This window comes from Electrona antarctica, assembly GCF_951216825.1.
Source record: "Electrona antarctica genome assembly, chromosome: 1".
Taxonomy (NCBI): Eukaryota; Metazoa; Chordata; class Actinopteri; order Myctophiformes; family Myctophidae; genus Electrona; species Electrona antarctica.
In genome coordinates this window covers 59185242-59198222 of record NC_136806.1, presented here as the reverse complement: position 1 = coordinate 59198222, position 12981 = coordinate 59185242, and the positions used below count along the sequence as shown (strand labels likewise).

The 12981-nt window shown below is 41.2% G+C and overlaps 2 protein-coding genes across 4 annotated transcripts in view; one reads left to right on the top strand and one right to left on the bottom strand.

The window, feature by feature from the left end:
• zdhhc9 (zDHHC palmitoyltransferase 9) overlaps positions 1-12981 on the top strand; it is a gene marked incomplete at its 5' end in the record, with an annotated part of 59539 nt that overhangs the window by 1052 nt on the left and 45506 nt on the right. Inside the window, 3 exons of one of the 3 annotated variants that reach the window (XM_079522608.1) lie at positions 1987-2065; positions 3733-3814; positions 7105-7257. The exons of 1 other annotated variant lie outside the window; for it this stretch is intronic. Coding sequence is in view for 1 of the 2 variants with exons in the window: in XM_079522607.1 (XP_079378733.1) it covers positions 12160-12326 (167 nt within the window). Of the gene's footprint in view, positions 1-1986; positions 2066-3732; positions 3815-7104; positions 7258-12159; positions 12327-12981 lie in introns of those variants that run through there. One more of the 3 variants, XM_079522607.1, reaches the window with a different exon arrangement.
• trmt12 (tRNA methyltransferase 12 homolog) lies at positions 1156-6277 on the bottom strand. Its single transcript, XM_079522992.1, has 7 exons — positions 6162-6277; positions 4763-4879; positions 4439-4634; positions 3929-4079; positions 3723-3832; positions 3095-3252; positions 1156-1659 (listed from the first exon to the last, which is right to left on the bottom strand). Exons 1-7 carry the CDS (start codon positions 6180-6182, stop codon positions 1282-1284), a joined length of 1131 nt encoding a protein of 376 aa, XP_079379118.1. The 5' UTR covers positions 6183-6277; the 3' UTR covers positions 1156-1281.

The following is a 12981-nucleotide window of genomic DNA, read 5'->3' as shown; positions in this document are numbered from 1 at the left end:
GGGGGGGGGGGGGGGGGGGGCTGCTCAGTGCTGATATCAGTAGATATGATGGAATAATGTCTCCCCTAGGGCAAGTGCTACGGTGCCGTGTCATAAGGTCAGAAGGTTCATTGTTCCGAAATTACTATCCCTATCTCTAACCCTAACCTAAACATAGCCGCAAGCACGGGAGCAGTGCATGTTCGCCAACCTTAATGCATGTTCAGACTAACGGGACTTCGGATCTTGCGGTAGCACCTGCCCTAGCCTCAACGACCTTGCAAGCGTATATGCAAAGGCTAAAATGATGTCATTTAGATAGCATATTATGTAGACAAGTATACACTTCTCTATAGAATGCTATGTCACATAGCATTCTATAGAGAAGTGTATACTTTTCATTGTAAAGATATTCTAACGAATGTTAGGTTCTTGGCTTACTTATGATCCTTGATGACTATACTTCTATGTATTTGATGTATTACACTGATTACCGTGTGCTCTTTCTTACTGTAAGGCACGATTCATACTCCTATTTTAGAGCCGAATAAAAGTCGGTTCGGCTCTGTAGAGCCTACAATGTGACGTCATTTGAGGTTCGGGGGGGGCGGGTACCGTCCTAAATTTCTGACGAGCCGAAATCATTTCGGCACTACAGCGCCGAAACAGCGGTAAAATAGGAGTATATGAATTGGCCCGTCGCTCTGGACGAGCGTCTATTAAATGCCTTAAATTGTATATAGAACATAGAGTGGCATTTTGAAGGTGAGACAGTATGTGTTGAGCACCAATCTGGGAACCCGTTGGCCAAAAACATTTAGTTTCCCTTTGAATTTGCCTCTGGGGGGCATCGCCAATTCCCCGCGTAGAGACCGGATGTCGGCCCGTTCACTCTCCCTCGGCCCTCCTATTCCGTTGGTGCTCCTGTGTTTTCATTCCTAACACAACAACGTTGTAACAGGAGTTGCCGACAGATTCAGCTGCAGAGATCTGAATCATGTCTTCGGAGAGTAGTTAAAAATGAAACAATAAAGTGCCTTAAAGGACTCTGTGAGTGCTGGTATTCTCCTTCTTCGGAGATTAGTTGAGCACACATGAGTTGTGAGTTGCCATTTCCAACATTCAGTCTAAAAGTTCACAATGAGTTGTGAGTGACTTTGTAGATCGACCATTTTTGTTACTCTTGTGCACTGCAAAGTATAAAACGGGGGATATACACAGCTTTCGTCTGACCGCAACAACATAGAACTTAAAACCATTATTGGAATGTATTACTCGTCATTGATAGAGTCAGTTCATCTTTTAGAGTGGCCTGCACTCCAGGTCCAGCACCACATGGTGAATGTGAGGTGCATAAGACTTAACATGCTCTACATGTTGGATACTTGTTGTCCACCGTCCGCGAGTCATGTCTTTGAATAGAGAGGCAATGCGATTCGCTGTGTCGTCAGCCCAGACTTGCCAAACCTCTCTGTGGGTCTTCTTCACAGAAGCTGCTTGGGTTGGTTCACTGGTAGCTGCAATGACTGCTGGGCTGTGTGCTGGTGTGGTAACATTCTGGTGAATGTGTAAAACACCCCCAGTCTTCCTCTTCAGCAGTCGACAGGCAACGGGCCAGCCCTCCTCGGAGCTTGGTATTAGTCCAAGGTTTACTCTGTCTGCAACATCACATAGCTGGAGCTGAGAAACGTCAATCAGATCGGTGGTTATTATGGTTTCGAGTTGCCCCAAGACATTTTAGTAATATATACTGTAGTTTGCCCGAGGTACATAAATGTAACCACTTTCAACTTCTAAGTCTTCTAAGTCTGTTAATGTTCACTGTATTATTGATTTATTTTAGATTTGTGTGTGTGTGTGTGTGTGTGTGTGTGTGTGTGTGTGTGTGTGTGTGTGTGTGTGTGTGTGTGTGTGTGTGTGTGTGTGTGTGTGTGTGTGTGTGTGTGTGTGTGTGTGTGTGTGTGTGTGTGTGTGTGTGTGTGTTTTTTTCTTCAGTATTATTTTAGATTTAGATTGTTTTAGATTATGGATTCCCCTCCCCAGTCAACTGAGTCTCTACAAAGGAATACTCCACAGTTCTTCTAATGTATGTCTTTATTGTTTATTGGTAGAATGAATGATCACTGCATGGTGCTAACTAAGTCTGTTAATGTTCACTGTATTATTGAAGCAGGAAGTGGAAAGGTTGTCGGCGTGGGTGGCACAATCATGCAGACATCAAACCTACAGCCACGTTCCACTCTCTGCAATGTCTGTCTGTGAGAACCAAGATTTCACAGTGAATTCTGGTTATTGTTGTAGGACCAGACAACAAAGCGCCATGTTCCAAAACATTCTGTTTACTAATCAGGTATTCATGTATTCAAAACGTCACAAACACAGTGGAGCATTCCTGTAACTACATACTGTCAACCAGGCATCCCTATTATTGGGCTGCATGTCATTGTAGGAAAACATTTTTTCAAATGTCAGATCTACAAGATCACAACACAACGATCCAACATGCGACACCAGCATAGAATCATAGTATAAAATAGGCAATGATTAATGATTTGATTAAGTGAGGGAGGTTGTAGTCATTGTAATGATGAGTAGGGCTCCGCACGCGCACACTCGTACACTGCCAGTGCCAATACAATTTATGAGTGGCGCAACCACTCCAAGGAACAGCAATGTTTAGAGTACCAGTAGGGGCAAAAGTGGCGCTGTTGTGCCAGAAACAGAGAGAGAGAGATAGTGTTGCACTGTTGCCTGCTAAATACAGAGAGAGAGAGAGAGAGAGAGGCAGGGGGAGAGAGGAGTTGCACCACTCAGTTCACACGGGTGTGAACTGAGGTGTGAAGACCAACGTTTCGGACAGACTAAGCTGCCTTCTTCAGCTTGAGGAAGAGTGAAGTAGTCCCACACAGGAAACCTGCATGCACAGCTTATACACTTTCAAAGTTTAATGCAATCTTTTGGTCATAGACATTCATCACAAGCTGCAGCAATGTGCGGGACTCTTTGTTTTACACACCTGCTGTAAACTAATTTCTTCAGGTGTGAAGTTTCTTTATTCATTATTCATCATTAATTATAGTTAATGATTAATGCTATGAAATGTAAAAATCCTTACTTGTCGGTTGTCTCCATAGTGAACGGTACAGCGATTTGATACCCTGTTTCCCTCAAGGTTTTTCTTCAGTGCTATCACTGCATCAAGATTCCATTCACAAGCATGAATGTGGCTAGCTCCTGCATGCACCAAATATGGGAGAGTAAAGTATCCAATACCTAAGACAAAACAAAGTTAGTATTAGATTTAAAGGGATTTTAAAGTAAAATATGTGATTCCTCTTGGGATATATGTAGTGTACAGTATGTATAAGTGGATGAAAGCATAGAAACTAGTTTCAGTTAGGAATGTACGATATTCAACTTTTGTCCGATTTCTTTTGGTACCTTTTGAGTGGTGTAAACCACTCCTACAACTGGCTTTGTTAGTTTGTCTGTCTGTCTGTTCGTACCAAAAAATGAGCATGGTTGCTATGGTCACCCAGTTCACACGGGTGTGATTTCATTACGTCAGACATTACATCAGACCACAGCTGATCATTCTATATAAGACCTTACACCACTCAGTTCACACGGCTGTGATTTTTTAAATACAATCCAGATAATTTAAGATGGAATCACAGTTTCCGGGTTGTAAAATATATTGTATTTATTTATGGATGATGGTTCTGCATGTACGTTTTTCCTACCTGCATATAGATCCACCACGGTCTCCCCCCTGCAGTCAAAAGCAGCTACCCGGAGCTTCTCTGTGATATTTCCCGCAGAGAACATGGATTTGGTAACGTCAAACTCATACCTGAAGTAATAATAGGACTTGTAATAGATGCAACATGGCGGGACAAGGTATGACATAAAAATACATCTGCTGATTGCTTAGGCCTGCATGTTTCACCTTATTCCATTGTCTATATGTGTCGCCCAGCTGTGTTTTCCTAAGAGCATGGTCACTATAGGCGTTCGAAACCCATCCCTGGAGATTTGGCTCATCTGTGCCAGGCGCTTTGCACCCAGCCCCTCGGCGACGGCTGGCCACAGCTCCTGACCTAGTGCAGTATAAGTATAATATATTGTAACTGTGATTACTTGGCACTGCCTCTTGATGAAAAGCAAAAGTGTTTGATTGATTGAAATATTTATTAACAGTTTGCAGAATTACAGTACATTTCAAGCACAAACTCAATACAAAGGCTGTTAACTGTGAGTGGACGACCCAATTAAGCATTACACTTGTTTACAAGAGGGTCCACCATGTTCAATTCATCAAAACATTTAGAGACGTACAAATAGACACTTCTATATAGACAAAGAACAGAACAGGAATTCATCATAATGGAGGTAAAAAGGGAAAAGAAACATATACAGTGAGGGAAAAAGGGGGGGAAACCGAATTTAAGGCTGTTACCCATTTTCTTCCACACTGGCCGCGAGAAAAGGTTGTCTGCCATTATTACCAAGTCTCCATGACGTTGGTAGCTGTGAGGAATGTCCCCTTTCAGATCGTCTGACCAGCTCTCTCCATACGATTCCAACAGATCTTGCAGGACGTTTATTAGTTTGCCTGTTGTCCTTCCCCTCTCCCTCTTTGATCTGGGCATTGCCTGTTTCAGAAGCGAGACAAAATGGAGTGAAATGCACTGCATTCTTAAAAAAACAAACAAACAAACAAACAAACAAACAATTCACCCATTGATGATAGTGGAATGTACTATGTTCTAGCCCCCATTACCTGACTCCAAACTATTTCACAGATGCCATTGGAAGCCACTTGGTTTTTGCTTTGCAGATCCAGTTTTGATAGACAGGAAAGTAAGATGGGCAAGGCCACTCTGCCATCATAGTTTTTCTGTAGACAGAATCGCAGGTCTAGAACTCCTTGGGACTGCAAATCTTTCCTATAAAATAGTAGTAATAATAAACATTAAAAATAAAATTATTTGATCAAAGGTTTACCAATCAATATGTGCACATAAACTGTCTTAAACAAACCAGCGCTTTGGAGCCCTATATATTGCTGTGATTTTATTATACATTTTCATGTATTCCATATACACGCATTACAATTTAACAAACAAACACAAATTTAAACAAAATTATTTGATCAAAGGTTTACCAATCAACTGTCTGAATGCATAATATATCACATAAAACTCTTAAACAAAGCGCTTTCGTAGTCATATAGAGAATGGCTGTGCCTGTGATATTACATTTTGTGTCTTTCCTATGAATTGAATATGAAGGACCCAAATCGAAACAAGCCAGAGCTTGAACTGTACTTTTCCTGTCCTTTTTACTGCAAACCGTTAATAAACAAAGTATTTTCAATGAATCAAAATTCCATATACATGCACACGTTACATTGATTGATCAGTGCAAAAAAAATCACACCCGTGTGAACTGAGTGGTGCGAATCCACCCCCCCCCCCCCCCCCTCTCTGTCTCTCTGTCTCTCTCTCTCATTAGCAGGCAACATACAGCACTATCTCTCTCTCTCCGTTTCTGGCACAACAGCGCCACTTTTGGTACTCATTGGTACTGGTCACAAACACACAAACATAGTTGAACACGGACATTGCTGTTGATGATGATGACAGGTGTCATCATCATCATTAATTACACCACACCAACCCCCCCCCCCCCCCCCCCCAAAAAAAAAATACTATAGCCTCATACAAAAAGAAACAAGTGACAACCAGGTCGCAGTAATTAATGAATGGGTGTAGAAAACTGAGCGCTACAACTTTTAATGCCGCCGCGATGAGTCGCCGACGCAGGAGGGCATATATGAGTGATGTTATGGCTGTGAGCCTGATGTGTATAGAAATGTATGTATGTAGGCCTAATATCACAGCTTTCGTAGCCTTGGATGATCATGCAGGACGGCCATCTGTCATATGATATTATGTCAGTATCAGGGCTAGCGCTTTCGTTGCTATTACAGTATAGCAAATGTAGTTAATTTAGAAAACGGTGGACCCCTCTTGTAAACAAGTGCAATGCTTTATGGTGTCGTCCACTCACGGTTAACAGTTTTTGTATTGAGTTGTGCTTGAAATGTACTGTAATTCTGCAAAACTCTTCTATAAATACTTCAATCAATCAATCAATCAATTAATCAAACGGCTTACCTCATTTTCTGTGCATGGCATTGCGGTACACGAACGCACGGGACGTGTTCCATTTCAACGGCGCCCGAATACAACATTGACAAAAACAAAAGTAATCGTGAAAAAATGATATCAGGAAGAAGAAGAAGAATACATGTAACATAATAACATGTTGCCTGTCGGACTATTATTAAGACGGGACCATTTGAATTGGAAAACTTTATTGTAACAAAACAGACCATAGAAACAGACAAGTAATGATTGACTGTAGTGGGTCGGTGATAGCAAATAAGAATATCAAATAAAGATGCACTTTAAGTGCAAAACATGTGAATATCATAATATGACATCACTCTTAAATGATGATACTATTTATATCGCAAGCTCACGGTCAGTCAGCCACTCTGTTGATGAAGGCATCAACACGTACCAATAGGTGGAGACAAAGAGCCAAAAGCTTACATTTCTTCCAGTCACCACAAACTTGTTATAACCATGGTTATTACAACATATTATAATATTATAACTAAAGCTTAATAATGGCATGTTGCATAATAAAAAACAGCTAAACCATGTTTTGTTTCTATGATGGGAGCAATTCCTTCTTCAAAGCACTGATCTCTGAATTAAAAAGATTAGATATTGAAGAAATTACATTCTCATTCCTATGGCTGGTATGTTACTAATAATCTTTATGAGTGACCTTTGTGTATGCTAATTGCATCTTTGATAAATGTATACATGCAATACATCAGAACATACGATATTTGCATATACTAATGGAGTAAAAACAATGATTCTAATACTCAAAGGGCATGATGAAGGCACGCTGCCCCCACTGTCCAACATTGTGATAACCACGAGATTCGGAGCCAGGACAGCATTTTAAGATTCTAGTACTTTGAAATATTACTCATCAAGCTTCTCCTCACAGCTTTTATTATTTGATGTATTTATATTTCAGGTTGTCCGGAGATAAAACTATATTTCAACCACCTATTCCCATCCACTCCACATGAACGTGCACATTATCAAATATTACTTTCACCTGCAAGTTCGTGGTTCAGCTGAGGATATGCCTGACAACAAGCCCTTAATCACTCATCTGCAGCTGATGGTGAGTGATGTGTGTTATCTTGTATCTATAATACGTTACACAGCCTCCAGTACATTAGTGAAAAAGGACATCTATTATCCTCTCTGGGTCATTTATGTAATGTTACTGTAGTGTACACATCATCAATTTAGTCCACACTTAAAGCGGCACAATTTAGTCCACACTTAAAGCTGCACAATTTAGTCCACACTTAAAGCTGCACAATTTAGTCCACACTTACAGCGGCACAATTTAGTCCACACTTAAAGCGGCACAATTTAGTCCACACTTAAAGCGGCACAATTTAGTCCACACTTAAAGCGGCACAATTTAGTCCACACTTAAAGCGGCACAATTTAGTCCACACTTAAAGCGGCACAATTTAGTCCACACTTAAAGCGGCACAATTTAGTCCACACTTAAAGCGGCACAATTTAGTCCACACTTAAAGCGGCACAATTTAGTCCACACTTAAAAACTATATGTAACCCTTTGAACCAGTGTTGTTTTTGGCAGCAAACTTCTATTTTAGTTTTAGTCAGTCTCTTGAACAGTTTTCACTTCGTTTTATAGTCACATTTTAGTCTAGTCTAGTTTTAGTCGACTAAATGTCATAAGATTTTAGTCGACTAAATCTACAGGCGATTTAGTCGACTAAAATGTGTTTTGGCGGGCCTTGATGCCGTCGTAATGGCTGATTTTGCGACGCGTTGTGAGCTTGTAGATCTGCTATTTTCAGCATGCAACCAAGTGTAAAATGACTTGTCTTTTACTTCTACTGGATCTCTTGTCCTAGTTTTCATTAATAGTTTCCATGTAGTTTTCGTCAGTGAAAAAAGGTAGTCGACGGACATTTTTCGTCTTGGTTTTAGTCGACGAAAACAACACTCCTTAGAACGGTGCTAACCGCTCCAACGTGTGGCTTTGTGTCTTATTATCTTATCACACGGGCAGATTGCAAAAAATACAAAGATGCAAAGCTACACAGCTACACAACTTATTTGTAGCTTTGTATATTTGTGTCTGAACTCTGAAGTTGAAACCAGCTCAACATTTTTGTAGCCTTTGCAGCAGCTACAAACATTGGATGCATCTTTGTATCTTCATGTCGCTGGCGTCCATTGACATTTGACAATGAATGGTATAGACTATCTTTGTATGTGGCTTACATTATCATTAGAGGTTAGCCTCATGATAAATGGCACCACTCACTTCACATTGATCTTTTTAAATTGGTATCCTGAAAAGTATCATTTGTATTTAATTTCAAACGTATTTTAGTTATACTCATGCATGTTTTAAATGTTTCGCGCAGACGAAATGAAAGCCTGGGTATCGAGGCTATACTCATGTTAACTTTATGAACTTAAATACAAATACATTGGACATAAAAAGACAATACAATTGTAATACTAGTCATTAAACTACTAATATAGACTGGAGTAATTAAAGCGGGTAATGTTTGCATGTTTGGAATTGGAACAGCTGAAATCACTAAAATATCATTATTCCGATATTAACCTGCTGGCCGCATTAAGTGGGGGCCGCATGTGGCCCCCGGGCTGCCAATTGCCCATGTATGGTCTAATATATTGGAACTCCTACACACAAATACAGTATAGGCTAATATGGCCTACAAATATTTCTGCTTCATTGAAGTGTACAGTTGAGCTGTCCCTGGACATGGTTTACACAAAACACACACACACACACACACTCACACACACACACACACACACACGCACACACACACACACACACACACACACACACACAGTCACACACACACACACACACACACACACACACACACACACACACACACACACACACTATTAAACTATTATTGATGTGGTGTCCGTGAGGTCAGATCTAGGTGATGATGATCCTGTCTTCTCCGTCTCTCTTGAGTGTGCAGGGTTTGATGAGGTCAGATCAACATATGGAATGAATTCTGTATTGGCCATATATGGAGCGTGTCACGAGGCGTGACGGACGCGAGATGCAGGTTTTCATAGTAAACTGCGACCTATGGTCGCAATCAAACAGTATATACATTATATATGCAACCGGTGTCCATACTCTGGGACAATGCATGTCGGGAACGATGCAAGTTGGGAATGCATGCCCCACCTGGATATGCAATACCAGTTGTACACTGTTGTCAGAGTAGGTCCTACTTACTGTATACCCGTTGTCGGAGTACCCTACTCTGGAATGAGTATATGCAGTAATACGCTAGCCTGGAATCCAGACTGATTCGCTACGTTCGTCCTTTTCTCACTTTGCTATACTCTTTTGCTATAATCTTTTCTGCATCTCGGTTAGGAAAAGACCCGCCCTCGCCTGTCTCTGATTGGTCTATTCTTCTACATTCTCTAATTGTGTAGACTTCTTGTAAATGAGGTATGCAGATGTTTAACAATAATTTAACTCTTGGGAGCGTAACATGAAACGTGAAACGTGAGGATCCATTTGGTTACCAACTCCATCATGTACAGTTGGGTGCCACCGATATTGTCCCTTATCATTTGACCCATTTAGGCCTGACCTCAAAATTTTAAAAAATCTTCTAAATCCTCCAGTTTTCTGAAATAAATATTTTCACGATTTTTCAAAAATAGCAGACCTACAAGCTTGTAGCGCGCCACTCGGTGGCGCGCTATGAGCTTGTAGATCTGCTATTTTTCAATAGCTAAATTATAACATAATGTTTAAAACACCAAAAGGGGTTCCCGCCCAAAATGGGTTAACTGTCCTTTTGCGCAGATCACGCAAACCTCAGCAAAAAGAAAAGGACAATATCGATGGCCTCCAACTGTAGCTGGGGGCGACCTGGATCCTCCTGACCACTGGTGGTCACTGGTCAGTCCCCGGACCACTGGTTGAAAACCACTGTAGTCGGTAGCAGCACGGTTGTCATACATTATCATCATGATAAAAGGCCCCGCTCACTTCAAATGGGTGTGATTTTTGAGCGTTGCTAGCCACTCCAACGCGTGTGTGGGCCCCATGACGTCATGTGGCGGCCAAGTCTATGGACTTTTTTCCAAACGTTTTATTATTCTGTATAAACTTTTCAGGCCAAGTCGATGGCAAAATTACTATGACTTGAATTTTGTGGCTTTGTGTGTGCCCTGACCCCCCCCACCCCCCCACCCCTGTGATGTCATGTGGCATGCCATGAAGTCAATGGCAAACATTTTATTCCGTATATAATGTTTTAAAGTGGTGCAACCACTTCATTACGGAGCTTTGTGTGTCTCTGGCTGGCTGCCTGCATGGCTGGGTCTGTCCCTGGCTGCCTGTGTGTGTCCGTCCGAGCACGAAAATAGCATTTGGTTGGTTTTCAAAACCAAGTGTCACTTGGTTAACACACACATACATATTAACTGTATATATGATGATTTCAGGTGTGACAGTACAGTACAGTACAGTACAGTACAGTACAGTACAGTACAGTACAGTACAGTACAGTACAGTACAGTACAGTACAGTACAGTACAGTACAGTACAGTACAGTACAGTACAGTAGAGGGGACCCCCACACGGTGTCATTTCTCAACCGTTTCAGACGCAGGGCGGCTTGCCGGACGCGGCCGGGCCCCCTGGACGCGTTTCTGGGGGTCTGGATGTTCCGGGGACCCCCACATGGAGTTGCACCACTTACTTCACACAGGTGTGATTTTAGACCCCTGTGCTGGTTTGTCCGAACACACATTTGGTTTTGTGAATTGAAAAAGATGACTAGCTAAATCTGTGAAGGTCCACCCGGAGATGTTAAAGCATGTGGCTTTAATTTGTGATAATATTTTTTGAATATTTGGTCCCAGCATTTGGTGGAATGAAAATAATGATGCAGATAATTCAATACATCAGAATTTACAATCATGTATGTGCATTATATTACGAATGTGTTACACATTATGCGTTATGCACTTTAAAAACAATAATAATATATATATTTTAAGAAAAGTTGTTATTCTATGAATGTGGTTTACATTTGTTTTCCTTTGTTCTTTTTTATTTTACCTGTTCTGCCCCTTTAAGATTAGACAGTTCAATCTAGGCGTGTTTCCTGCTACCATTGACTAAACCAGGCAAGCTTGCGTCCTGCGGGAAAGCACAGCAAAATACACCTTATCATACGGCCAACGACTATTTTGATTTGCTTGTTCCGTCGGATCGAGGAATTATTTTCGTTATTTTCATAAAGAATTAGGCTTATTCGCCGTCTTCCAGTATATCGCATTCCCTTGTAATTTATTGGAACATGAAACATTGCGTCTGTTTTGATCATTTATGATTTATTATCGAGATGATATGAATGTCAAACTGGCCAAGGTCCAGCCTTCAAATGCAGGAACCACGAATGGATATTTTCTTTCTCTCGTCGTCAAAAACATCTGCCGCAAGCATTTGGATAAATTCCAATCAACAATTTACAATATTCAATGGACAGCATGGAATCAAGGTTGTCAGCTTTAACAGGCATGGGAGCTGGATGTCGGAATGAGCTGGTGCATTAAGAAGATAATCACAATATGGATGAAATGTGAAGCTATGACTGCGACGCTATACGTTGATAAAGACGCTTTACATTCGTGCGCCGAGGCACACTTATATTCAGGCTATTATTGAACCTGTCATGTGTGTTTGGATTGTGTGACATTCTTATTCAGCGCAGTGTTTCTTAGTCTATCCCAGGCTGTGCGACCACAACATCTTCATCGATTTATTGGCTGAATCATAATTATTTTAGATCATCCATGCCACGGACTGATTAATAACCCCACCATGCACCGGAATGGACAAGGCTGACACTTGATCATTTTGTTATATAGGCTATAAAAGCAAATGAATCCTGTCTTTTAGCAAAAGGACACCTATACTGGCCCAAACTCCGAACGAAAGAATATCACCATGTCGGCGGTGATGATAATAAAGCGCAAGGTGCGAAAATGGGAAAAGCTCCCGGGGAAAAACACTTTCTGCTGCGATGGACGAGTGATGATGGCCCGGCAGAAGGGCGTCTTCTATCTGACCATGTTTCTCATCGTCGGCACTTGCTCGCTCTTCTTTGCATTTGAGTAAGTGGCAGTCAAGACTCATACATTCATTGCCTTACATCTCTGGTCGTTGATGGCAATATATTGGCCATAATATAGCTGTCAAAATAGTAGGCTATAGCCAGTATGACCCGCACACGCTCTGCTATATACTACGGGGCCTGTAGCGCGTCTTCGTTCAGTATAGACTACTATATATTGTTGTTTATTATGATACTTTAATACATTCATACAGGCACATTTTCTCAGACACTCAAACTGGAGCCCAATATAATGTCCCTGCTCAGTATTAGTAATAGGCCCATGGACAGTCTCAGATTGCGGTCTGTGTCTCTACTCTTAGCTCCTATAGGGACAGCAGGGATTTACTATTGACTACTGTAGTGTTTAATATTTAATGGGCTCTGAGTGAAAGGGCCTCTTGTTGTCTCAGCATTTCTCCTAACTCTCAGCCCACTAGCACAACCCAATGGATCCATTAGCAGCTGCTCCTCATTTGCAGCATGTGTTCCCGTCCCGACTCCTCTTTATAGAGCTTTGTCTTAAGAGAACGCTTGTTTTTATTTATTTATCAAGCACACTTAATCCTGCTTCATAAATATAATCCTCAAAAACATCAATATCTACAGTTGATGTCAATATATACAGTTGTCTTATCAATTTCTATGCAAACGGT